This window comes from Etheostoma spectabile, chromosome 1 (genome assembly GCF_008692095.1).
Source record: "Etheostoma spectabile isolate EspeVRDwgs_2016 chromosome 1, UIUC_Espe_1.0, whole genome shotgun sequence".
Lineage (NCBI taxonomy): Eukaryota > Metazoa > Chordata > Actinopteri > Perciformes > Percidae > Etheostoma > Etheostoma spectabile.
This window is the reverse complement of record NC_045733.1, coordinates 30,174,105-30,197,552: the sequence shown is the minus strand read 5'-3', so window position 1 is coordinate 30,197,552 and position 23,448 is coordinate 30,174,105. Positions and strand designations below refer to the sequence as shown.

At 41.5% G+C, this 23,448-nt stretch overlaps 3 protein-coding genes and 1 long non-coding RNA gene across 5 annotated transcripts in view; 3 read left to right on the top strand and 1 right to left on the bottom strand.

Annotated features, from left to right (window-relative positions):
• jph3a (junctophilin 3a) overlaps positions 1-3,992 on the top strand; it is a 15,529-nt gene extending 11,537 nt beyond the window's left edge. Inside the window, exons 5-6 of the mRNA XM_032520604.1 lie at positions 6-203; positions 1,461-3,992. Of these exons, the coding sequence (XP_032376495.1) occupies positions 6-203; positions 1,461-1,541 (279 nt within the window). The 3' untranslated portion in view covers positions 1,542-3,992. The remainder of the gene's footprint in view (positions 1-5; positions 204-1,460) is intronic.
• Positions 3,993-6,798: 2,806 nt separating this feature from the next.
• LOC116687327 (uncharacterized) overlaps positions 6,799-23,448 on the bottom strand; it is a 17,448-nt gene continuing 798 nt past the window's right edge. Inside the window, exons 2-3 of the long non-coding RNA XR_004331515.1 lie at positions 7,921-7,923; positions 6,799-6,809 (exon numbers count right to left, since the gene is read on the bottom strand). This is a non-coding gene — a long non-coding RNA (uncharacterized LOC116687327). The remainder of the gene's footprint in view (positions 6,810-7,920; positions 7,924-23,448) is intronic.
• znf319a (zinc finger protein 319a) lies at positions 9,469-14,392 on the top strand. The gene is made up of 2 exons (XM_032512216.1): positions 9,469-9,795; positions 10,928-14,392. The coding sequence occupies exon 2, from the start codon at positions 11,075-11,077 to the stop codon at positions 12,857-12,859; it is 1,785 nt and encodes a 594-aa protein (XP_032368107.1). The 5' UTR covers positions 9,469-9,795; positions 10,928-11,074; the 3' UTR covers positions 12,860-14,392.
• The window catches only part of csnk2a2a (casein kinase 2, alpha prime polypeptide a), a 15,932-nt gene continuing 8,650 nt past the window's right edge, over positions 16,167-23,448 (top strand). The window contains exons 1-3 of one of the 2 annotated variants that reach the window (XM_032512374.1): positions 16,167-16,431; positions 21,103-21,482; positions 22,888-22,999. In XM_032512374.1, the coding sequence (XP_032368265.1) occupies positions 21,376-21,482; positions 22,888-22,999 (219 nt within the window). In that variant the 5' untranslated portion in view covers positions 16,167-16,431; positions 21,103-21,375. Of the gene's footprint in view, positions 16,432-21,099; positions 21,483-22,887; positions 23,000-23,448 lie in introns of both variants that reach the window. The other variant, XM_032512385.1, reaches the window with a different exon arrangement.

Below are 23,448 nucleotides of genomic sequence, written 5' to 3'. Positions count from 1 at the left end.
AAAACAACCGGCTGCGATCCCGAGGCCTTCGGCCGGTCAGAGAGGGGTCCATGGACTCTGTACAGATGCTGGACAACCTGAATGTGGGGGCAGAGCTGGAGGAGTGGCCGCTGCACAGGGACCTCACCCTCTCCCCACCCCTCAAGTCTCAGCCCATCACTCTGGAGCAGGAAGGAGAGCATCTCATCCTCAAATCAAACTCAGTGAGTCATCACAGTTACTGTCTGTCTGTCTGATTGTTTAGTACAGATCCACATTTCCCACAACCTCTTTTATTAATGACGGTTAAATATAAAAATTCAATCATAAACAATCACTAAAGGAGTACTCCGATACTTCCACAGCTGATATTCATTGCTAGCGCAGCAGCTAACGGTTGTTTTCATAGTCAAATAATCAGTCGATTATTTTCCTGATTAATCAATTACTTGTTTGTTAAAATGTCACACAATTGTGTAAAATGTGAATCGGTGTTCCCCCAAAGCCCAAGATGACGTCCTCAAATGTCTTGTTTTGTTTATATTCTTCAAAGATATTCAGTTTACTTTCACAGAGGAGAGGAGGAACTAGAACATCTTCCCATTTAACAAGCTGACATCAGACAACTTTAACTTTTTTTTCCATAAAGAATTACCCAAACCGATTAATCGATTATCAAAATAGTTGCAGATTAATTTAATAGTTGACAGCTAATTGATTAATCGTTGCAGCTCTAGATGATTATAACAAATGAATCGTCAATAATCATCAAAGGAATAACCTTTATGTCTCTGTGTCTGCGTGCGGATTGAACGTTGCTTAATAAGAAAGGATTTATTACAAAGAAAAATTGATTGATTTTTAACTTTCATTTCTTTTAAAGGTGCCCTGCCACACAAAACTTGTATTTTTTTTTTATATGTCAGGTCCATATGTGTGTGTGTTATGTGGTGAATGTGAAAATGAACCGCTACCTCCTCTGTCAGCTCTAAAGAAATAAGAGGAGAAATCAGAAATCCCAACAGCTGGTCAGTCTGACATCATGCTGCCTGAGCTCATTAATATTCATGAGCACGCCCAGTTGCGCTGGGTAAAGGATTCTGATAGCCAGGCTCTCATTGGCTAGCTGTTAGCCAATCAGAGTCAAGCAGCTTAGCTTGTTGAATATTAATGAGTACTGGCCCAAATGGAGCTGAGTCTTCCTGCAGGCTTTCTAGACCACGCTAGAATGGCTTGAAACAAGGTAACCAAGTTGACCGAGGCATTTTGTCCCCAACGAAATGTTACAGAGTCCATGGTGGAACTTCAGCCATTACCACAAATTATTGAAATACGTGTGGCAGGGCACCTTTAATATGGTTTTAATCAATTTGCAACTGTGGAGTCTTTGTCTGTTTTCTATTTCCCAGCCTTCCGTTGAGTTTGAATTTGAGAATTTGTGCATTAACTGAACCGATTTCTTCTTTTCTTCTGTCTTTTAGGGCTCCAGCTCTATCCTGGTGGTTATGGTCATTTTACTCAATATTGGAGTAGCCATTCTTTTCATTCACTTCTTTATTTAAGCTTATACAGGTATGATCTACTAAGACTTATTGATAACTACGGTATATTATATTATTACTTACTGAGACGGACATTCTGCCAACTCGACTGGAGCCCGCAGCTCGAGTGACGCCCACAGCAGAGCCTTTCTATTGTTGCTTCTGGTCTTTTCACCTCTGTTGAAGCCCGTTTCAGTTTTCTCTGAAAGCACCGTTTCCTTTACAAATGCTTATTTTGAGCTTGCAAACCATAGAAAAGAAAGTAAGAAAGTAAAAAAAAGTTTAAAAAAAAAAAAAAAAAAGACAAGAAAAGTGCAGCTTTAAACTAGCGTGGTGTATTGGGACACACGTGCATGGGTGTCCATCGGTTAATGTTCAATGGACTGGAGATGGCACAGGCAGTTCTGCCCATTTTTCCATCACTTAAGACAAGAATATAGCAACCTTTGTTCCCTGGTTATTGTGAGAAACATGCAAACCAAGGTCATGACACACACTCCGTCCTAAAACCCCACAGACAATTACCCTTTTTGCCTTTTAACCCTTTCTCCCTGTTGCCCCGCCATCCACCAATCTCTATAACCCACCTATTCGCACTATGCGCTACATACAGAACTATGCTGCAACAGTAGATCCATTTTAAAGGGCTTCGTCATTATTCTTTTCTTTTTTTTTCCACTACGAACTACACACACAACCATTGCATGAGGCTGTGTGGGGGTTTTAAAAAGTGCATTTTATATCCCTTTAACATCACCGTCCTGTCCCCATTTGTATGCTCTCCATCCCCTGGTTGTCACTTCCAGAGATTTTTTTTGGAAAGAAATCAGCCGCCACGCCAGCTCACGTGTCCAATCGAAATCACAGAATCTGACCGAAACAGATTCATCAGCGACCAACAACACACTCCAAGACCCATGAGTCTAAAACGCCTCGAGGAACTTCCTGAATTTATTAAGTGAAACACATTTGCACGCAAAAAAAAACCCAACACATACACATTTAACTGCTGACATACTGGGGAGGGGTCGGCCTCTCCCCTTTGTTCAGCCTTGAGACTGTTAAGTTATAACCACTAATTCTACTATATATGTGTATGTGTCATTATTATTCAAGTTTGTTACTTTTTTGCAATTTGCAAGACAGAGAGAATGCTGAGTGCCTCGTATTTATTCATTTTCCGTCTCAAATTTATTTTTTAAAAAAAATAACCCGACCAGAGATAATAAAACACCCAGGCTAAGAGGAGACAAAACCTTCAAATTAGAAGGTGACCCCCCCCCCATTCTACCCTCCCTCCCCACCCCCGACAAACCCACACACAACCACCACACACACACACACACACAACCACCACACACACACACACACACACACACACACACACACACCCCACAACACCACACACACACCACCCACACAACACACACACAAGCATAAACAAGCAAAACCAAAATAGCACACGGATGTGAAGTGTAGTGTTTTGTCCAAGATATTAAAAATATTCACATTTAAGAAGCTGGAATCAGATAATTTGTCAACCGAAGTATTGATTATCAAAATAGTTGCAGTTATTTAATAGCTGACAACTAATCAATTAATCTTTGCAGCTAATGAACATAATGGTGGTTTAGGGGTCCTCCCTTGAGAAAAAAAGCACCATTTCACAGATTGGGAACATTATTATCATCATATCCGTGGTTAAAAATATTGGAAAAACTCAAAAAGACCTAAAGACAAAAATGAAAGTGCATCATTAGTCTGAAAAAAGTCCTTTAGTCAGTTTTGATGCTGTTGCATTGATTTTACAAATCAATGGGTATGGGTGACACAAACAACACCTCCACACAAAAACACACACACACACACACACACACACACACACACACACACACACACACACCACACACACACACACACACACACACCCCACACACACACACACACCACACACACACACACACACACACACACACACACACACACACACACCCTCCCTCCCTTTCACCCTGAAATGGCATGCACTGTTTTGTCTCTCTCCCAGTCGTCCCCCTTTGGGACCAGTCTCAAAAAGGGAAAAACGGGGTTTCTACGGTGTCATGTCCAGACACGTTTTGGGCTGGATGAGATTTTCTTCAGCATGTTTGTTCAGCCTGCTCAATCTGGTGTCAGTATGTGAGTTTCTCCCTCTCGTCTCTCTTTATTCCAGCAACACGAGGCTACGTGAGACCTGGAGAGCAGTGTAAAATAAAACGCTAGCTTTTAAACTCTCAGCGGATTACCGAAACGTCCCCGAGTTTATGAATGATATTAAAAAGAAACTCTCTGCTACTGTATGTTTTATACTTCGCACCCAGTGGCATCATCATGTTGTGACATCATTGCATGCCCGAGCATGCTCTTTCTTACTCTTTGGTTTATGAGGTTGTTTCGAAGTCAATGTGGAGATAATAATGAAATGTTTGAAATGAATGACTATGGTGTGTTTCATTGGCTCGCCTTTCCTTTTTAAGGATTTAGTTTCATGAAGGTGGCGAAGAACATCACAGATGAACACATGAATGAGGATTTATGGTGTTACAGTGGTGCTCATAAGTTTATGAACCTGCTAAAGTTGACTAAAAAAAGAGGAATAAAAGAAAATCTTCTTTTGGAAATTGATCTTAATGGCTTAAGTAAAAACATTAGGAAATATCCGACCTTTAAGGGCACCAATTTCCTTTTTAATTGAATAATGTATTGTAAATAAATAAATGTTTTTCTTTAAAATACAGGGGGCATAAGTATACACCCCCCTATGTTAAATTCCCATGAAATATATTTGTTTTAAATTTGACGTTTGACAGTTTTACGCACCCAATCCTGAAGTATAAAACACATTATATTTACACCAGCATCGTTAGCCAATATAATAAATAAAACCATGCCGGTCCCTAGCTATGGGGAAGGGTATGTGATGAGGGGGGGGGGGGGGGAGGGGCGCATTTTGATTCCAGGCCAAGGGAACTTCGTCAGGATGCATGGTATCCTGATCCATGAAATAACTGGCCTTTAATAATAAACATCCGCCTGCCTCTATGGGAATTAAATGAGGCGGCTGACCGTCGGCAGAAAACGCCGTCGGACTGATCATTCTCCCCGAATTTGTCAAAAAGGGGCCTCGGAAAACACCACAGCGACAAGACGTAATACGTCTCCATAACAACAGGGTGCGCTAATCTGTACTGTTGCCCCAAAATAAAAACCGGCAGCTGATTGGTCGAACGCGTCACGTGGGTCTGGCTTCTTCGAAAATTCAAAGCCAGCCTGTCATGGCGGCTTGTTCAGAATATATTTAATATAATATATGTATCGGTATATATTTTACTCACCAAAACGTGCTTCTGAAAACATTTTCAGCGGGAAATAGGCCGTGCAGCTGCTGAATCTGTCTTCCTTTCAGACAAAGGTCAGTTTAAAAGACTTTCGTCAGATTTTGAGAGACTCGAGTCACGCTCATCCCGCTCGTCATTTCCGGGTTAGCTCTCCACCAATCAGATTGGTCATTTGAGTCCGACTGCCGGCAATGCCCGCCTTCCAACTGAGCATGTCAGGTCGGCCAAAATGAAGGCCGCCGGCCCCTCGGGACCCTCCAGACCCCTCCAGACCCCTCCGGACCCATCCGGACCACTACGGACCACTACGGACCACTACGGAACACACCAAAGTCTCCAGTCACCGACCTCGCCAGATTGTCCGACAACCGATTATCGGATTGGTGTGTCACGGCCCTTAGACAACCTATGCTATAAATTGTACAAGCAAGAAACATCCTCAAATATTTTTGATAATGCACCAGGTGTTAAGTTATAACCACTAATTCTACTATATATGTGTAGGTGTCATTATTATTCAAGTTTCTTCCTTTTGAATAATGCTGAGTGGCTCGTATTTAATCAACCCTCAGAGGACAAAAGACACACCAGCGAGTCAAAACGATGTTTGAGAGAAAGCTACTACTCGAAATGCGGAAATCACAAAATTTCATTCCAGACATTGAATTACTATTTAATGAAATGTAACCTATAAGACTGGTAAACTCATTTCAAGCACCGAAACAATTCATGCTACACATCATAAGGTTTTTCCATTCAAAAGAAAGTTGAGGAATTTCAAAAAAACAACATCAACATTTCAGCTTTAGCGACAAATTATCTCTTTACACATTGCTCTAGAAGAGAATTGTGTGTGACTATACAGAAAGCTAAGTTTGTTCTGAACATTTTGAAATAAAACACATGGGAATTAGTTATATGCAAATATCCTGAAAAGGTCAATTTAAAAGTGCTCATATTATGCTTTTTTTCTTTTTTTCCTCTTTCCATTATTGTGTTATATATTCTACTAGTAGTCCTTACCTAGGTACTGTCAGGGCCTCATACTCTACTTCTGACTGGCTAGTAGTCCTTACCTAGGTACTGTCAGGGTCCTCATACTCTGCTTCTGACTGGCTAGTAGTCCTTACCTAGGTACTGTCAGGGCACGCCCTCATACTCTGCTTCTGACTGGCTAGTAGTCCTTACCTGGGTACTGTCAGGGCCCTCATACTCTGCTTCTGACTGGCTAGTAGTCCTTACCTAGGTACTGTCAGGGTCCTCATACTCTGCTTCTGACTGGCTAGTAGTCCTTACCTAGGTACTGTCAGGGCCCTCATACTCTGCTTCTGACTGGCTAGTAGTCCTTACCTTGTACATCCATGGTGAAAAGGCATATATATACTGTATATATCAGGTCTAGAACACACTCTACAATTTACAAAGACCAAAGATGCAACCATGACTTAGGTGCCACACTAATCCAAGGTAAACTGCGAGGCGAGAAAACATAGGGACTCCGGGGAATAAGGTCCCTGGAGCTAAGTTAGTAACAAGCATTACTGGGGGCATGAATGCACACAGATGGAAAGAGAGAGGAGAGAGGAGAGAGGAGCCCCGTGTGTCAAAGGAAGTCCCCAGGCAGTCTAAAACATGATGGACTCTTCATAAGAGGTAATTACCTTCAATTGAGTTTCTGTGCGAGAACGGACGCCACAATCTTCTCAACATGGTCACACTGAGAAATACAGAGAGAGATCTGTGGAGCTGATAGTCTTCATTGGCTTTGTAGCAACTCATTTGGCAACGGCTTGAATGTAACAGACGTTCATTAATGTCAAAAAGTACGTACTAAAGTTTTAATATTTCACATTCACCGCACAAAATCGGTTAACAGTTACCTTAGCATCTATCATCTGACACTATCAGGTACGTTCTGTTGCATTTTCAGGAAGATGAAAACCTCCTTGACAACCATTCTGACTGCTACTGACTGCTGGTTTTTCATACGCATGAGATACAATACAATACAATAAATTACCCATGTCCCTTTAAGGGCTCTGTAATATAGTCTACGTAAAGTTTTAAAATTACTTTTTACACTTTGTTCATGGCGAACCAGAGAGTTTCTCATGCACCTCAGAAAGAAAAGAAAATCCCCATGTCCCCTTTAGGGGCTCTGTACAAAATATGTCAAAATGCTGCAAAGCATTGTGGGATGCGCTGGGACGAGTGCATTCTGTCCGAATGAGCTGAAATAAATCAAGTAAACTCAGATCTGTTATCCATGCACGGTTCACAGGAATATATTCTAGAGCTGTATAGCCTACTTTTACAGCGTCTACACTGAAATTGATGGATTAAAATCACTTAACAAGGTAAGTGAAGGCAGCACGGACACATTATTCAAACTCCTGATCTTTAACAACAGAGATATTACAATACGCAGCCAGCCATACTCTAACTTTCCAAAATGTCACATTTTCTGAATTTTGGAAAAATCCCTTAAAATAAACTGACACTTCTTTAATACATCCAGACAGAGTGTAGCTTTACATTTTAAACTGAATCTATAACCAGGGAAGTTAGTATCGGCATATAACTATGAAATGTCTGATGAGACAAACGTTATAAAACTATACTTTGTCAAAACTATAATTCATTAATTTACATTGTATCAACAAATGGATTTTCATTCCACTTTAAAATACCGTATATGGACTAGTCTATATCCTTGATGTTCCACTTCCGGGATTGCTCCCGTGCGGCAGGAAAACGTATTTCCGTTGATTTCCATTTCCTTCCGCCTTCGTGGAATTTTTAAACTCAGGTAGATTTACTAAAATGGTTAAATGCTCCTCAGAGCTCTGCAGGGCAAAATCAGACGGCTAGCGAGACTATCTGTCCAATCTGAGTTTTCTCTTGCACCACGATTTTGCAATGGCTCTGTCCGGCGCTTAGCGCCACCCACGAGGATTCTGATTGGTTGAAGGAAATGCCATTAAACCAGAGCTCTCCCACCCTGGAAGGCTGTGTGGACTAGCCACACCCTCCTCCGCTCTACAGCCTGTGGATGGTCTGGCAAAGCAAGACTATCTATAGGCAAACCCAAACACTACACCCATATGTGACTGTTGAATAAATAATGACACATGAAATTAAAGCAGGAAAAGTAAAAATAGCCATTATGAAGAAATATTTGAAGACTTCAACAGTTATTGGAGATATTTGTCAGACAAACAGGATTGTCACTCCACCCTCTAAACACCAATAGAAATCAAACTTAAGTGAAACTGCCCCCGTATTGTTTGGTAACTAGGTTGAAACCTCAAAGGGGATTCAGTCAGACTTCTGCACTTTATAATTTGAATGAAAAGTTCACTTTGATACCAATGACATTTCCATAGCAAAAAATAAATTTAAAACTATTTAAAGGGACAATTGTTAACTGTAGCTGACTCCAAAATAGTGAAGTTTGTGAATGTTGTTTTTTGCACAGAGATGCATTCAAGATATATTAATATAATAATAACTATACACAGAGTAGAACCACTTCAACTTTGGCCGTGATTAATCCATCACTTTTATAAAGTAGTGGAAGAATTGTTCAGAGCCTTTACTCTAGTAAAAGTATATCACACAAGTAAATGCTACAAAACATGTAAACATCCTGCTTTTAAGTACTTTCAGCTAAATGCACTTAAAGTTAGAAGTTAAAATACACATTATGCCCTGGAAGTAAGATTATTTTATATTCAATTATATTTTCATCAATGATGCATTCATGTGTAAGAGGAATTTTAATGTTGCAGCAGGGTCAAGTTGCCTATTTTACTGGTGGGTAGCTTAAGGTTCTGAAAAACTAATATTTGTTGCATATTTTTTCATTATACGTGGATTTATTATAGTGAAGAGATCAACTTGTACTTTAAGGTGTGTGAAAACGTCCACAGCAAAAAAAACGAGAATATATTTTAAAAAGAGAATAGCTGTTGTAGCTCCAGAAATATAAGGTTCGTGAGTCCTTTTTCTGGACGGAGATGATACATTCGAGATATATTAATATAGCAGGCCAACGCTTTTTTGTTGATTTGGTAATGGTGTGTGTGAGTGCTACAAGCTGACTCACTAGCCTAGGACTTCAAAGTTCTTTTGTACTCAACACAAAACGGCAGTGAATAAAAGTCTTGAATCCAAAGTTCTTCGTTTGATTGTTTACTTAAAAAATATCAAAACATAAAATACAAAAACTTAGGATCTTTACTTTTCTTATAAATTAACTGTAATTCCGTGTAGGTCAAAAGACTGTGTTGCTCCAAAGTTCAGTGGCTTCTGGCTGTTTTGCAGGGTACTATTTCTTTTATTCTACATCTAGCAGACAATCAAATTACATAATTTCAGGTCACTGGTAAACTCCAATTTCTACGTTCTATTTTAAACACAGGTTTTGTCCGATATTACAAAAATAAACTCAAAAGATTATTTCCATAGAAATGGCTTCAACAGTGTGTATGTATCTGTACATTGGTGAAAATGACCGGTGAGACTTTCCAGCATTAGATTGAAGGAGAGAAACACTCCCCCCTACTGTCATATTGAAGAAATATTTTTGCTAATATATTTTCGGCTCGTATTGTGCCTGTTTGAATGCTCTTCAAACTAAGTCAGAGAGCCGTTTCTCTCCACCTCGGCTTGTTTTGGGGGCATTTGGGTGTACCTCCAGCAGGGAGCGGCTGTAGAGCCAGTTGCTCCGCGGCGACGGCTCACTGCGTGGCGGTTTCCGGTGTCCGTCCGTCTGCAGGAGGATGGCGTCCGGCTTCAACCGCATCCCCTCCACTGCCGGTCCTCCGAGTCCTAAATACACCGAAGGCTGTCGAACTCAGGCTGAAGACGTCAGTGAAAACCATCGATAAGCGGCTCCAGTAAGTTACCATGATTTTTTTTTTTTTGGTAAATAGCTTTTTTTGGCAGATGTGCGAGGCTCCGCTGAAGGAGGTGGGTTTCCCTCCGCAGCTCCGGGGAGGCCTAGCTAGTCTGATTTGGGGTCCGTTTACAGAGAAGGGTCGAAGAACAGTTATTGTGGCCTTTCAGCGAAGCGACGGTCGTTCACAGACTGTGTCGCTTCGGTCGCGTTTGCCCACTGTTGTTAAGTTATAATGTGATGTTTATAGCCCGACAGCATCGGAGATTAATCTGTTTTATGATGTGAAATAGCAGGAGATTATCTCGAAGGAAGTCCAGTTGTTTAGTAATGGTTAGCCGTTAGCTGTTAGCTTCGCTGCCGAAGCTAACCGCTAACGTTTGGTAGCCACATCCTCAAACAGTAATAACCATGTATGAAAAAACAAATACCTCCAGCTGAATAAGATGCATATAATAAAAATATTTACACTGTGTAGCTAATGTTCAAAATACGCAGTTAACTAAGAAATGGGACTATTGCGTGCCTGATTCGCTTTTCAGGAAATAGACCGAGCCCAATGCTGGTTTAGCGAAATTTCTAACTGTTATTTTAGCGGGTTTCCGTTTAAACAGATACCACAAGCAAGAAACGTAATTTTGATGTTTTGGGCTATTTTGCTTTCATAACATGTTTTCTTCCAGACTAATTGGTAAAAAAAAAAATACAACGTACACATTACGGCGGTTTATTTTACTACACCTAGTGTATTTGTGTCTTGTTGTTTCCCCTAAATTCATCATAAGTTAGCATTAGACAATGCTAGCAAGTTTTAGGCCTCTCAAGCTGGCATAGGATGTTTGTTTCAGTTTTATTCTTACCACAAACAAGATTTGATTTACACCAATCACACACATCCTTCTGACACTGGATACTGGGCAAAAATAAAGAAATAGTAAACATAAGTTTCTTTGTGAGGGTTGCTGTCTCTTACATTGTCATTTAGATTTCGTTGGAAACTGTCAGCTTATCCGCCCCGCATATTGGTATAACCACCCTGCATTGTATTTACTCACACTGGAACTATACTTATATTATACTACTTTTATGAATTAAACTTGATATTTTGTTTTGTATGTTTTCCCTCTTTTTAGGTTTTCCCTCCTATCTCAATGGACGTGCATAAACACAGATATAAAACTCAGCAACTCTGTGTATTGGTTACCATTTCTTAAAACACATCACCTTCTTCCGTTCAGCACTGAACCCCCCCCCTCATCTGCTGAGAGCTGAATCCCTTCATGCGAAGTGGAAGAATGACGGAGGCGTGGCAGCAGCAGCAGCAGCAGCAACATGCAGTGGCTCCACCCTCTGTTGTACACACGCTACCCCAAGGAACTGACAACCCTCTGGGCTGCACTGTGTATGGAGTCGTCCTGCAGCCAGACACTTCCCTGCAGGTGGCCCAGCATGGCCAGCAGCACTCTGTCCAAGCCCAGCAGCCCTCTTTACAGGTAGGGGGCGAGAGAGGGCACAAGTGTGGAGCCTGTGGCCATGACATATCTCACCTGGCCAATCCTCATGAGCACCAGTGCATGGTGAACCAAGACAGATCCTTCCAGTGTACCCAGTGTATGAAGATATTCAGCCAGGCGACGGACCTGCTGGAGCATCAGTGTGTGCAGGTGGAGCAGAAGCCGTTTGTATGTGGTGTGTGTAAGATGGGCTTCTCTTTGCTCACCTCCTTGGCCCAGCATCACAACTCGCATGGCAATGGAAACAACCCAATGAAGTGCTCCATCTGTGAGAAAACGTACCGGCCGGGTTCTGGAAACGTCACCCCAACCTCGTCAGCTGCCAACCCCCAGCAGCCCTCCACTGGTGAAACGTCCAGTGGCGGTGCAGCAATCAGTGCCTCGTCTCCTCCTGCGTTTGAGGCCTCTGCACCAGACCGGCCATATAAGTGCTCCGTGTGCCATAAGTCCTTCCGGCATTTGTCAGAGCTGACCCGCCACGAGAGAGTACACACTGGTGAAAAGCCCTACAAATGTGACACTTGTGATAAAAGTTTCAGCCAGTCGTCACATCTGGCGCACCACCAGCGTACGCACAGCTCAGAGCGGCCGTATAAATGTGCCGTGTGCGAGAAGAGCTTTAAGCACCGCTCTCACCTCGTGCGGCACATGTACGCTCACTCCGGCGAGCACCTTTTCAAGTGCAATTTGTGTGAGATGCACTTCAAGGAGTCGTCCGAGCTCCTGCACCACCAGTGCCAGCCAGAAGGGGAGAGACCTTTCCGCTGCGGTTCTTGTGGAAAGAGCTTCAAGCGCCCATCTGACCTGCGGCAGCACGAACGCACTCACTCAGAGGAGCGACCTTTCCAGTGCGAGGAGTGCCAGATGAGCTTCAAACAGCAGTATGCTCTCGTACGCCACCGTCGCACTCACAAAAATCCAGCCGATCGCCCTTTCAAGTGTAACCTCTGTGATAAGGGGTTCCTTCAGCCATCCCACCTGCTCTACCACCAGCAGGTGCACGGTATGGAAAGTCTGTTTAAGTGCGCGTCCTGCCAGAAGTCTTTCAGCCAATCAGGAGAACTGCTGAGGCACAAATGTGGCGGCGAGGTGGAGAAGCCCTACAAGTGCGACGTGTGCGGCAAAGGTTACAAAAAGAATTCAACGCTGCAGCGCCACCAAAACTCTCATTGCACAGAGAAGCCGCTGAAATGCTCCCTGTGCGACAAGCGCTTTGTGTCGTCCTCCGAGTTCGTGCAGCACCGCTGCGACCCGACCCGCGAGAAGCCGCTGAAATGTCCCGACTGTGAAAAGCGATTCAGGTACTCGTCCGAGCTGCAGCGCCATCGCCGAGTGCACACCGGGGAGAAGCCTTTCAAGTGCGCCAGCTGTGACAAGAGCTTCAAACAGCGCGAGCACCTGGCCAAGCACCAGAGCGTGCACTCGCGGGAGACGCAGTTTAAGTGTGTGTGGTGCGGAGAGCGTTTTGTTGACCTCACAGCTCTGCAGGAGCACACAGTCCAGCACACTGCTGAGGGGGAGAGCTTCCCTGAAGCGCAGTGCATCCCATGAATCGAACTGCTCTTAAGACCTGGGCAGCAAACATGACATTCACCTTCAAAAGCAACGTGTGCCAGCCTCCGCTCTCCCATTTGTAGGTTAGAACATGCACCCATTAATTATGTTAAACGATTCTTAGTTTCAAGACTCTACTCACCCTCATCCTTTTGTTGAGTAAAAACTCAAACACCCGAAATCAGTAGAGGCGATTCAGGATCCCTCGTCTTATTTTCGAACACATGGAAAAAATCTTGAACAGAATGAAAAAGGCATGAAATGTGTGAAGACCTCGGTTTAGTTTAGTGCTGAGTGTGGGACCTTTTTCTGTGGTTGCATGTGATGGTTTGTTTTGTAACTGTTGATTGTTGTTGAGAAAGATGGACAGAACTTCCAGACAGTCGTCAGATGTGTGTGCTCATGTGTAAGCTCCTCAGAAAATCCATGTGCCTTTTTTTACCGATCACTTAATTTTGTGTTTTCATTCATTTCATGTCCACTTTAGCCGAAAACTCCCTCCCATCGAATACACGGCTGGCTTGTGCAGCAGTATCTTTTCACATACTAGATCTTAGGTAGTATCATCTGTTTGTGCATGAATATTTATCACACTTTAATGTCACTGTTGTATTATAGGTTTGGTTTATTTAGGAAAACATCCTAAGAAGAAGAAGAAGGAAAAAAAAAGTGGATTTGTGTAAATGTATAGCCCGTGTCCTATGAAATCTGTGTTCTTGCATCTTTGTATTAAAACAAATGGCATCTAGGTAACAAACCCATACCTATCATGTCATACAAACACTTGACATGTGCAATAGAACATGCACAATGTAATATTTATGACTACTGATTCATGGCATAGTCTTCTGTTATATTATAGATTGTGTGTATATGCTTATGTAAACATTGAAAACTGTATAGTGCTTATGTTACCTGCTTTTGTATTCACTATGAATGAGCTTGCAGTATTTTGCAAGTACTTTTAGTTGCAGTTCCAGGTGGATTATCACAAGTTTTAACCCAACAGGACTTCAAAGCATTGCTCACTTGCCACAAACTAGCTGCATTAGTTACTGTTACTGTGCGATAGATTTAACAAAAGTAATATTTTTGTTCTTGTTTTGAAAGAGAGAATTGGCCTTGTAACATCCTCACGGGTTCCTAGCCTCGTCCCGGTCTAGACTGGACCTTCAGCAGATTAATCCGAGTAGCCTCAAAATTGCAATGTATGTGTTGGTTAATGCCAGCACGTTAAGTGAAACAGTTGTGTATTTTAGTTTAATGTGTGGATTTCTATATTGACAATATTTGCAGTATATTAAAAAGAAGGTTTTTTGGAGTTTAAAAATCTTGGGCAAAGGGAATGACAGCGGGTGGGATGGGGCTGTGTTGTTGTGCGATGGTTTAAGTCCTGGTAAGTCTGCTTCAAAACCTCCTGTTGGAGGTGGACGAGTGTATGAAGCGTTGTATTATTTACACATATGGATATCAATATAGACACCTGTTCATACTGTATACAGACAATTAAAATAAACCACCCTTATGAAAACAAAGGAGTACATGGGTTTCGTCATAACTAAGTTGTTCAAATGGATGTTTATTCTCATTATGTATCATCAGTAAAATGTCGTAAAATAGTAAGAAATACCCGTTATTTCCCAGAGTTCAAAGTGACATAATTCAAATGTTTTGTTTTGTCCGACCAAACAATCCAAAACCCCAAAATATTCAGTTTACAATCATATAAATCGGACAATATCAGCAGATTGTTATAGTGAAGAACCTGGAATTAGCATGTGGTCTGGGTTTTATTTATGATCGATTATCAAAATAGTTTCAGATTAACTCCAAACTGTCACTGCCTTGGTTGATACATACATGTAGTTTTATTGTAAATACTGTAAAATTAATACTAAAAGTAGGTATCTGTGAATACTTGAAAGGGCCCGGATGTTGATCACTTTAAGTACTTGCAGCAGACAGTGTTCCTACTGTATGAGCTGCATCTGTCTTCAGTTGAAAGCGGACATTGATAAAGTTGAATATGGCTGCACAGTTTATCAAAATCGCAATATGGCCTAGTGCAATAACGTATACTTTATTAGCAGTAATCCCACAAGGGGAAATTACAATGTTGTCATTAAAAACATTACATACTGGCCTGAAGTACAGGCACACGCATATACTTTGGGCCAGATGGGGAGTTGAACCCGCAACCCTTCAGTTCTGAATCCATCTCCCTGCTGACAGAGCTACTGATACAGGTATTTACGGTGTTTTTGGGCGTCTTGTTTTTCATCAGTATCATGGAGGTGAAACATCAAATGCTATAAAACTAGGGCACGTTTTCGAGGCCCTGGCACATTCAGGTAACCTTGGAAATGAGAAAGCGGACAAGTTAGAAAAAGAGGCAGTCAGAAAAAGCAATTGTTGATCGCAATAAGAAGGCTGATAATTGGACACAGCAACCTAACATAACACATCACGTCATAGGGAAGCATCCAAAATGTTTTTTTTGGGAATCACTGTAAGTTCCTAGAAACTGTAGAGCATGTGCTGGTTGCAGGAAATATGTATCCGAGAGAAAGGACATGATAGAAGAAATGAAACGATTTGGAATAACAGGAGGAGTAATAAAGAACACACCGGGGAAATGTGGTTGGTCAGCTTTCTGAAGGACTGTTGAGGAAAATCTGACATGCTGGACACTGTAAAAACACAAGATGGCAGTGGTGCAACATTAAGGATGCAAGCTGACGTTAAAACCCATAGATGCGTCTCTGCCACCGCCATATTGAGACGGAGTAAGACCCGTTCTGACCGTAGAGGCTCAGAAAAAGTCATACTTTACAGTCTGCTTTTCTGCTGCTTTTGGATGTTGCTGCGAAGTAATTGCTTAACGTGGAATAAATATTTCACTGAGGAAAATGTGTTACAATATTGTACCTTTTATGAACGTGTTGAATTCAATATCACAAGAGGTGACGTTAATCCTTTAAAGCCAACATGAAGTTAAGTCTTTCCTTACACTAATGCTAGCTTGTCTGCAGGGTATGGTAAAGTAAAGTAAATAAAGTAGTTTTTCTTTTAATTAGAAATATATTTCAGTAAGTTGTTGAAGATTACATTTGTTTGTTTTTATTGTGTTATTGAAGTGGCAGCTCCGGGCTGAACTGCAGTTCCTCAACTGACCATAAGCGAGTAATTATGATTTTCATTTTGCTGCCTCGATAAACACATACGCATGGAGGAGGAGGCACGGCTGCTCCGTCCCAATATGGCCGCCGCGTTGACATGTCGCTTCAACAAACAGCAGCCTCTCGATTCACTTCCGGGTGATGTTTACTGCAAAAAAGGAAGAGCATCCTGGTTCTGCTAACGAACCGCTGCTAGATGTACCTCCACCACCCATCCGATGAAATTAATATATCACCGATACTGCTGATATACACGCCCACATTATCAATAACTAACCTTGGAGGTGCTACATCAGCCGCACGGAGAGCAACGGACTGCTAGCGAGGTGCTAACGAGTTACCGTACATGTCGCGCGGACTTCCTCTGAGCTCGGAGATTTCTACGACGAGGTTAGCGGCTAACTTTAGCACCGTTATTGATTTCACATTCACTCAAATGTCGACACTAATAAATTGTTTATAGTCCATAAATGTGTGTAAAATGTGGTACACACACGACTCACGATGTATATGAATCAGTATGGCTGCTTTTAAGGTTTAGCTAGCTACGTTTTGGGATTTTATTTTTTGCTAAATAAGCTAGGTCACGTACCGTTAACTAACGTTAGCTAGTTAGCGTAAGAAGAGGCTGGTTCTCACAGATGATATTAAATGTTGAGATAGCTTGAGATAACTAACATTAATGTTAGCGAAGTTTTCTTTTATGGGAAGACACTAATGTTACAGGCAAAAACATATGTTTTTTCATTTTTAATTTCGGGCTATTACACTTCAATAACATGCCTTCTTTCTGAGTAATGGGGGGAAAACATCCAAATTACAGATGTATGTTTTTTTTTTTAGAAATCTACAGACTTAGACTTAGACTTAGACTTAGACTTCTCTTTATTTATCCTTTTGGGATGACTCCCGCAAGGAAATTGAAAATTCCAGCACCAGTTTTAGCAAGAAAGAACAAATTAAAAAAAAAAAGACACAAATAGATAAGCTGTAGTAAAATATAGAGTCAGAAAACACTGAATACAGCAGATTTTTGTAAGAAGTTTCATGGTGATGTCATTATGAGTAAATATTTACACTTACGCCCTTAAGTGTATGTTAATCTTGTCCAGGCACACTAACTGATATATATATATATATATATATAATATACACACACGCACACAGGCACACACTCACAGGCACACACAGACACCACGCACACAGCACGCACGCACACAGGCACACACGCACAGACGCACACACACACACACACAGACGCACACACACGCACACAGACCACACACACACACCCACCCACACACACATCACACACAACGCACACACTGGCACACACAGACACCACACAGACCACACACACACAGACACACACAGACACACACACACACCACACACACAGAACAGTGGTATTGGTCTACATCTGGTCTGTTGTGGTTTGGATGGAGAAAATGCAGCCAAATGGTCTGAAAAGGGGATTTTTAAACTAAACTAAATGTTAACCGTGTCCAGAGTTTTGTCGAGTATCACAATCCTGGAACCAGGATTTTAGCAGTTTTAACAGTCTTTAGTAGGGTCTGAGGAAGATATGCGATAACTTTGCTGAATGTTGTTATAACGATATTACTTGCGATAAATAAACAGATATTAAAGTGGACTCAGTTGCTTTCAGTATTCTGCTAAAAAAAAAAAAAAAAAAAGTCTTCTTGAATTTAAAACCAACAAAAGGAAATAATTTCCAACATTCTTTTACTAAACAATTTGAACATTAAATTGTGTATATAAAAAAAAAAAAATTACATTATTAAGTGCAGTGTTTTGTGCAGTTTTTCATTTTTTCTTTTAACTAACACAAAAACCTCAGTGTAGGGCTGGCCAACATATCGATGTTGTACCGATATCGTGATATGAGACTAGATATCATCTTAGATTTTGGATATCATAACATTTTAATATGGCATAAGTGTCTTTTTTTTCTGGTTTTATAGGCTGCATTACAGTAAAGTGATGTACTTTTCTGAACTTACCAGACTGTTCTAGCTGTTCTATTATTTCCCTTTTCCTCACTTAGACATTATATCCACATTACAGATGATTATTTATCCAAAATCTAATGGTGAAGATATTTTGTTAAAGCACCAGTTGTCAATCCTAGAATATCACAATATTGATATTAAGATAATTGGTCAAGAATACTGTGATATCTGATTTTCTCCCTATCGCCCAGTCCTACCTCAGAGTGCTTTTTGCAATATGTCGCAGTGTTTTGCGATGTGTATATTGCACCAATTAGTATCGCGATGACGATAAAAAAAAAACAAAAAAAATACTGTATATATATTGTGCAGCTCCAGTATTTAGTGTATTTGTGTTAAACTAGTCCAGGTGTGACATCTCTACAGTGGTGTATACATTAAAGGGGAAGTGGTCTGGATGGTGGAAAAAGCCCCTTTTTCTTCTTTTTTTTTTTTTTGCACAAACAGAATATGTTTCTAAAATCTGATAAGGGGATTACGATAAAATGGTCAAAAGGTGTAGGATGTAGGGTGTAGTTTGTGCTGACAGATATACAAAGACATCACTTATCTCTCACAAGCTCTTCTCTCTGCCTTTCTACACAATGTTTAAAGTCTCCACGTTCATCCAGTTCAGGTTTATCAAGTCAAAGTATAGTTGTTTTCAGATTTATATGTTATATATATATATATATAATAAGATTGCCCCTTTTCCTGCTTTCTCAAATAGCAAACAGAAAAGGAAAAAAAAAATCACAAATTCTGAAACTGGGTTGTAAACAGTCTTTAGCTCGTCCATGTTCATCAAGTCTAACGACAGTCAGTGGGTTTTTAAATGCAAGTCCAGTGTAGTCTGGATGACGAGGAAGCCGTGATATTTCCATCTTTTCTGTTATCTGATGAGGAGATTATGATAAAATGGTCTGTGGGCGTCGGGAGGCTGCGTTCTCACAGAATACACAATTTGACAGGACACTGTGTCACAAAACGGGCTGTTCGTTCTGTCTGGCGAAGGTATTTTTAGCCTGTTTAAGGTCTCCGTGTTGATCCAGTTCAGGTGCAGTCGTTTTTCAGGTTGTCATGCCAGATGGAGAAAACACAGCGAATTCTCTTTTCCCCCCCTTGTTTCCCAACAGGATAACAGATCCACAAATCTAACGCCGGGTTTCAAGTAGGGTCGGGTACCGAAACCCGGTTCCACTATTGATCTGGTTCCTACGCAACCGGTAGTCCCTGTTTCTGATACAGCGGCATAGGCCTGCACGGTCCATCGTTATTAAATCGTGACCTCGATTCACTCAGTTCACAACTACATTTTTAAATAACTTAGATTTAACATTAACAGGGGGAAATCTGGTAAGGATGCCTCCTGGGCGCCTCCCTAGGGAGGTGTTCCAGGCACGTCCAGCTGGGAGGAGGCCCCAGGGAAGACCCAGGACTAGGTGGAGGGATTATATCTCCAACCTGGCCTGGGAACGCCTCGGGATCCCCCAGTCGGAGCTGGTTGATGTGGCTCCGGAAAGGGAAGTTTGGGGTCCCCTACTGGAGCTGCTGCCCCCGCGACCCGATACCGGATAAGCGGATGAAGATGGATGGATGGATGGAGGGGGAAAAAAGCTTCTTTTTTTTAAAATTCTCATTTAATTTTACGAGCCAACTGCATCCCAAACGCTGCTACTTTCTTCCGTGAGTTGTAAACACAGACTGTCTAAAATAGGTTTTAAAGCACAATGCTCTCCCTTCTCTTCATTGAAGCCTCTGTTGTTTACAGGCTTGTGGTGATGAGAAATGTGTTACAGGTGCCAAAATAAATCTGTTTGGTGCTGCCAATTTGTTTTGTTGTGTCGCGGCCAAAAAAATCGTGGCAGAGAATCGTGATATCAGTTCTAAGTAAAAGGCACAAGTTTTGCCTCAAAATCAACATAGAGGAAACACTGAAAGTGAAGTTCCTTAGGTTTTGGACTGATGGTCAATGAATAGAACCAGCATTTTTAATACATTATGTTGGGCCGAGGGAAATTATATCCTTTTATTATTTTTAACATTTTAAAGACCAAAGGATTAAAAGAGATAATAATGAAATTAGTTAGTTGCAGTCTTAAATAGAAGAAGAATTATCTCCAGGTTTTGGTTTAACGCCCAAATCAGAAGCCGCCTCCAGCCTCCTTGTTGCCCTTAACCCTCGTGTTGTCTTCCCGTTAACTATGAACTTGTCCCTCAAGGTCAAAATTTAAGTTTTTGTCGTTTTTTTTCTGATTTATTTGTCACTTTTTTCATGCTTTTGACGCTTTTCTTTTTTTTTAAACCTGAGCTTGTTGAATAATAGGTTTTACACTTATTCTTGGAATTCATGGTCAACACACCTCATTTATATCAAATTACACATACGTTTTTAGTTAACAAGGCAGAAATGATGATTTATTCATATGTACCTGAAGAATGTTTTTATGGAATCATCCATTTTATTTTTGGGCAATTTGGTTGAAATAAATCTAATATTTCTGATATAAAACACATTGAAACGGGCCAATTTGACCCGAGGACAACACAAGCTGCTCTTTCTGGGCTCCACATTTAAAAACATACGTTACACATTACACACATTAGTCTCCATGTTACAGTCTACATAAAGAGAAAATGGCATTCTCCTTATTTCCTTTGTAAATTTAATTTAGTCAATGCGTTTGGAACGCACCGTTTTATTTTTTTTATTGAGTTTTCTCTCAATGCTCTGAGTGAATTTAAGCTGGGCTTTTATTGTGAAGGGTGGACACAAAAGGGTGCTTTTTTCCCTCAACAAAGACACACACACACACACACACACACACATTGAGAGATTGTCTGATTTATTAGAGAGATAACAGTGGTAAATCCAGTTTTATGCAGCCTTCTGTTGCTTGTCTGGTGGCGTGTGTGTATGACTCTATTTGTGTTTTAGTTGACTTTACTGATATGATGAAGTGTTTTTGGATTGTAAAACATTCCTTGTTGAAGGTCTGTACTCTTCCTCAGCCTCTTCTCTCTCTCTCTCTCTCTGGCTGTTCTGCAGCTGGCAGGTCTTCAAACCATCCTGCCCAACATCCTGCTCAGGGGCTTCACACACTCGGTGATCGTAGCTCTGTCAGTCTGCACCACCGCTGTGTCAGACCGGCCCGACGCCTTTCACCAGAGGGCGCAAGCAGCCAACGCCGATGGTAAGGACCGCACCGGCATCTTGTTAGAGCCTCATTTCCTGGAGAGCCGCTGCGCCGCCTTCCAGTATCGAGCCAAGAACTACTTAGCGGGAGGGGACGGTCCTCGACACGGCGCCGCGAAGCTAGCGATGCCCGGATCCACGCCGGCCAGCAGCAAGGCTCGGGTGTACACCGATGTCAACACACAGAAGAACAGAGAGTACTGGGACTACGACGCACACGTGCCCAACTGGAGGTACAGTCGCAAAGCTACGGCGCTCCAGAGTCAAAGATGTTCGGTGTTAGGGCTGTTAACGATTAATCGTTCTCAAATCAAAAGCGAGATTTGAAAGAATGTGATTAGCTAATCATGAAGACCGCGATTTATCAATGGGGAAATATTTAGTGGAATGTTTGGTTTAACATTTTATTATTTCTTTTTTCCCTAATTATATATTTTTTTATAAGATAAATGCGGGAGTAATGTTGCATATCACAGGTTGTTTTCTCCGTGGATCTTTTATTTGTTAATTAACAATAAATGTTAAATATTTGGTGCAATACCTAGTTAAAAAAACTCGCAAAATCGAATCGTAATCACAATATCTGGCAGGAAAATTGCAATTAGATCCTCAGCTTCGATTTTAGTGTTCGGCCGTCAGTCGGAAAAAACAATTTCAAGAAATGGCTTAATGCTCTGGGATCCTGTAATCGTCTGACATTTTACCAACTGAACAATTATTACACTGAACAAAATTATAAACGCAACACTTTTGTTTTTGTCCCCATTTTTCATGAGCTGAACTGAAAGATCTAAGACTTCGTCTACGTACACAAAAAACTTTTCAGTCTTTATATTGTTCACAAATCTGTCTAAATCTGTGTTAGTGAGCACTTCTCCTTTGCCGAGATAATCCATCCACCTCACGGGTGTGGCGTATCAAGATGCTGATTAGAGAGCGTGATTATTGCACAGGTGTGTTTTAGGCTGGCCACAATACAAGGCCACTCTGAAATGTGCAGTTTTACTGTATTGGGCGGGTCTGAAAACCAGTCAGTATCTGGTGTTAGGGTTGATCTCTCTCTCTCTCTCTCTCTCTCTCTCTCTCTCTCTCTCTCTCTTTCTCTCTCTCTCTCTCTCTCTCTCTCTCTCTCTCTCTCTCTCTCTCTCTCTCTGACTGCAGTTCATCATTGTAACCGACTAGAGTGGGCAAACTGGCACTTTGGCGAGGTGTTCTCTTCACAAATGAACTGAACAATTATTAGATTAATTGATGAAATACTTACAAAATGACTAGATCATCATTAGTTCCCAGAAGTCATTTGTTTCCAGGTTGAAACTAAGGAATATTTTGATTATCAAATCATCTTTTATTTATTTTTATGATTCAATTACTAATTGTTTAGTCTGGAAAATGTCTGAAGATATTCAAAAACAACGTCTGTTATAATTTCCCAGAGCCCAACGTGACGTCTAAAACACAAAGATGTTGACTTTACAATCATTTAAAACAGAGAAAAGTAGAAAGTCTTTGTATCGGAGAAGCCGGAGCAAGCGAATGTTGGTGGTTTTTGCACCATAAATGTCTTAAATAACTAATAGTTTTAGGACTGGTTTGTTCTTACTTTAATTTCTGATGAATGTTTTCTTTCTTTCTCAGCAATCAAGACAACTATCAGCTGGTGCGTAAACTGGGTCGAGGGAAGTACAGCGAAGTATTTGAGGCCATAAATGTGACCAACAATGAGAAAGTGGTGGTGAAAATCCTCAAGGTGAGTCTTCTACGTCTTCTTTGGGTGCTTTGTAACTTTTATTGTTTGAGCTTTGCTCACTTGGTTTCCGCCTGACAGAGTTCAGCAGGAGCTACGTATACTCTCGGGGTACACGTAGCTCCTGCTGTAGTCCAAAGTACCCCGAGGGGTACACGGAGCTCCTGCAGTAGTCCAAAGTACCCCGACGGGTACACGTAGCTCCTGCAGTAGTCCAAAGTTCCCAGAGGGGTACACGTAGCTCCTGCAGTAGTCCAAAGTACCCCGAGAGGTACACGTACTTCCTGCAGTAGTCCAAAGTACCCAGAGGGGTACACGGAGCTCCTGCAGTAGTCCAAAGTACCCCGAGGGGTACACGGATCTCCTGCAGTAGTCCAAAGTACCCTCGAGGGGTACACGTAGCTCCTGCAGTAGTCCAAAGTACCCCGAGGGGTACGTGTAGCTCCTGCAGT

Coding starts and splice junctions, on each gene's coding strand:
- znf319a (XM_032512216.1), top strand. CDS start 11,075: ATGCGAAGTGGAAGAATGACGGAGGCGTGGCAGCAGCAGCAGCAGCAG.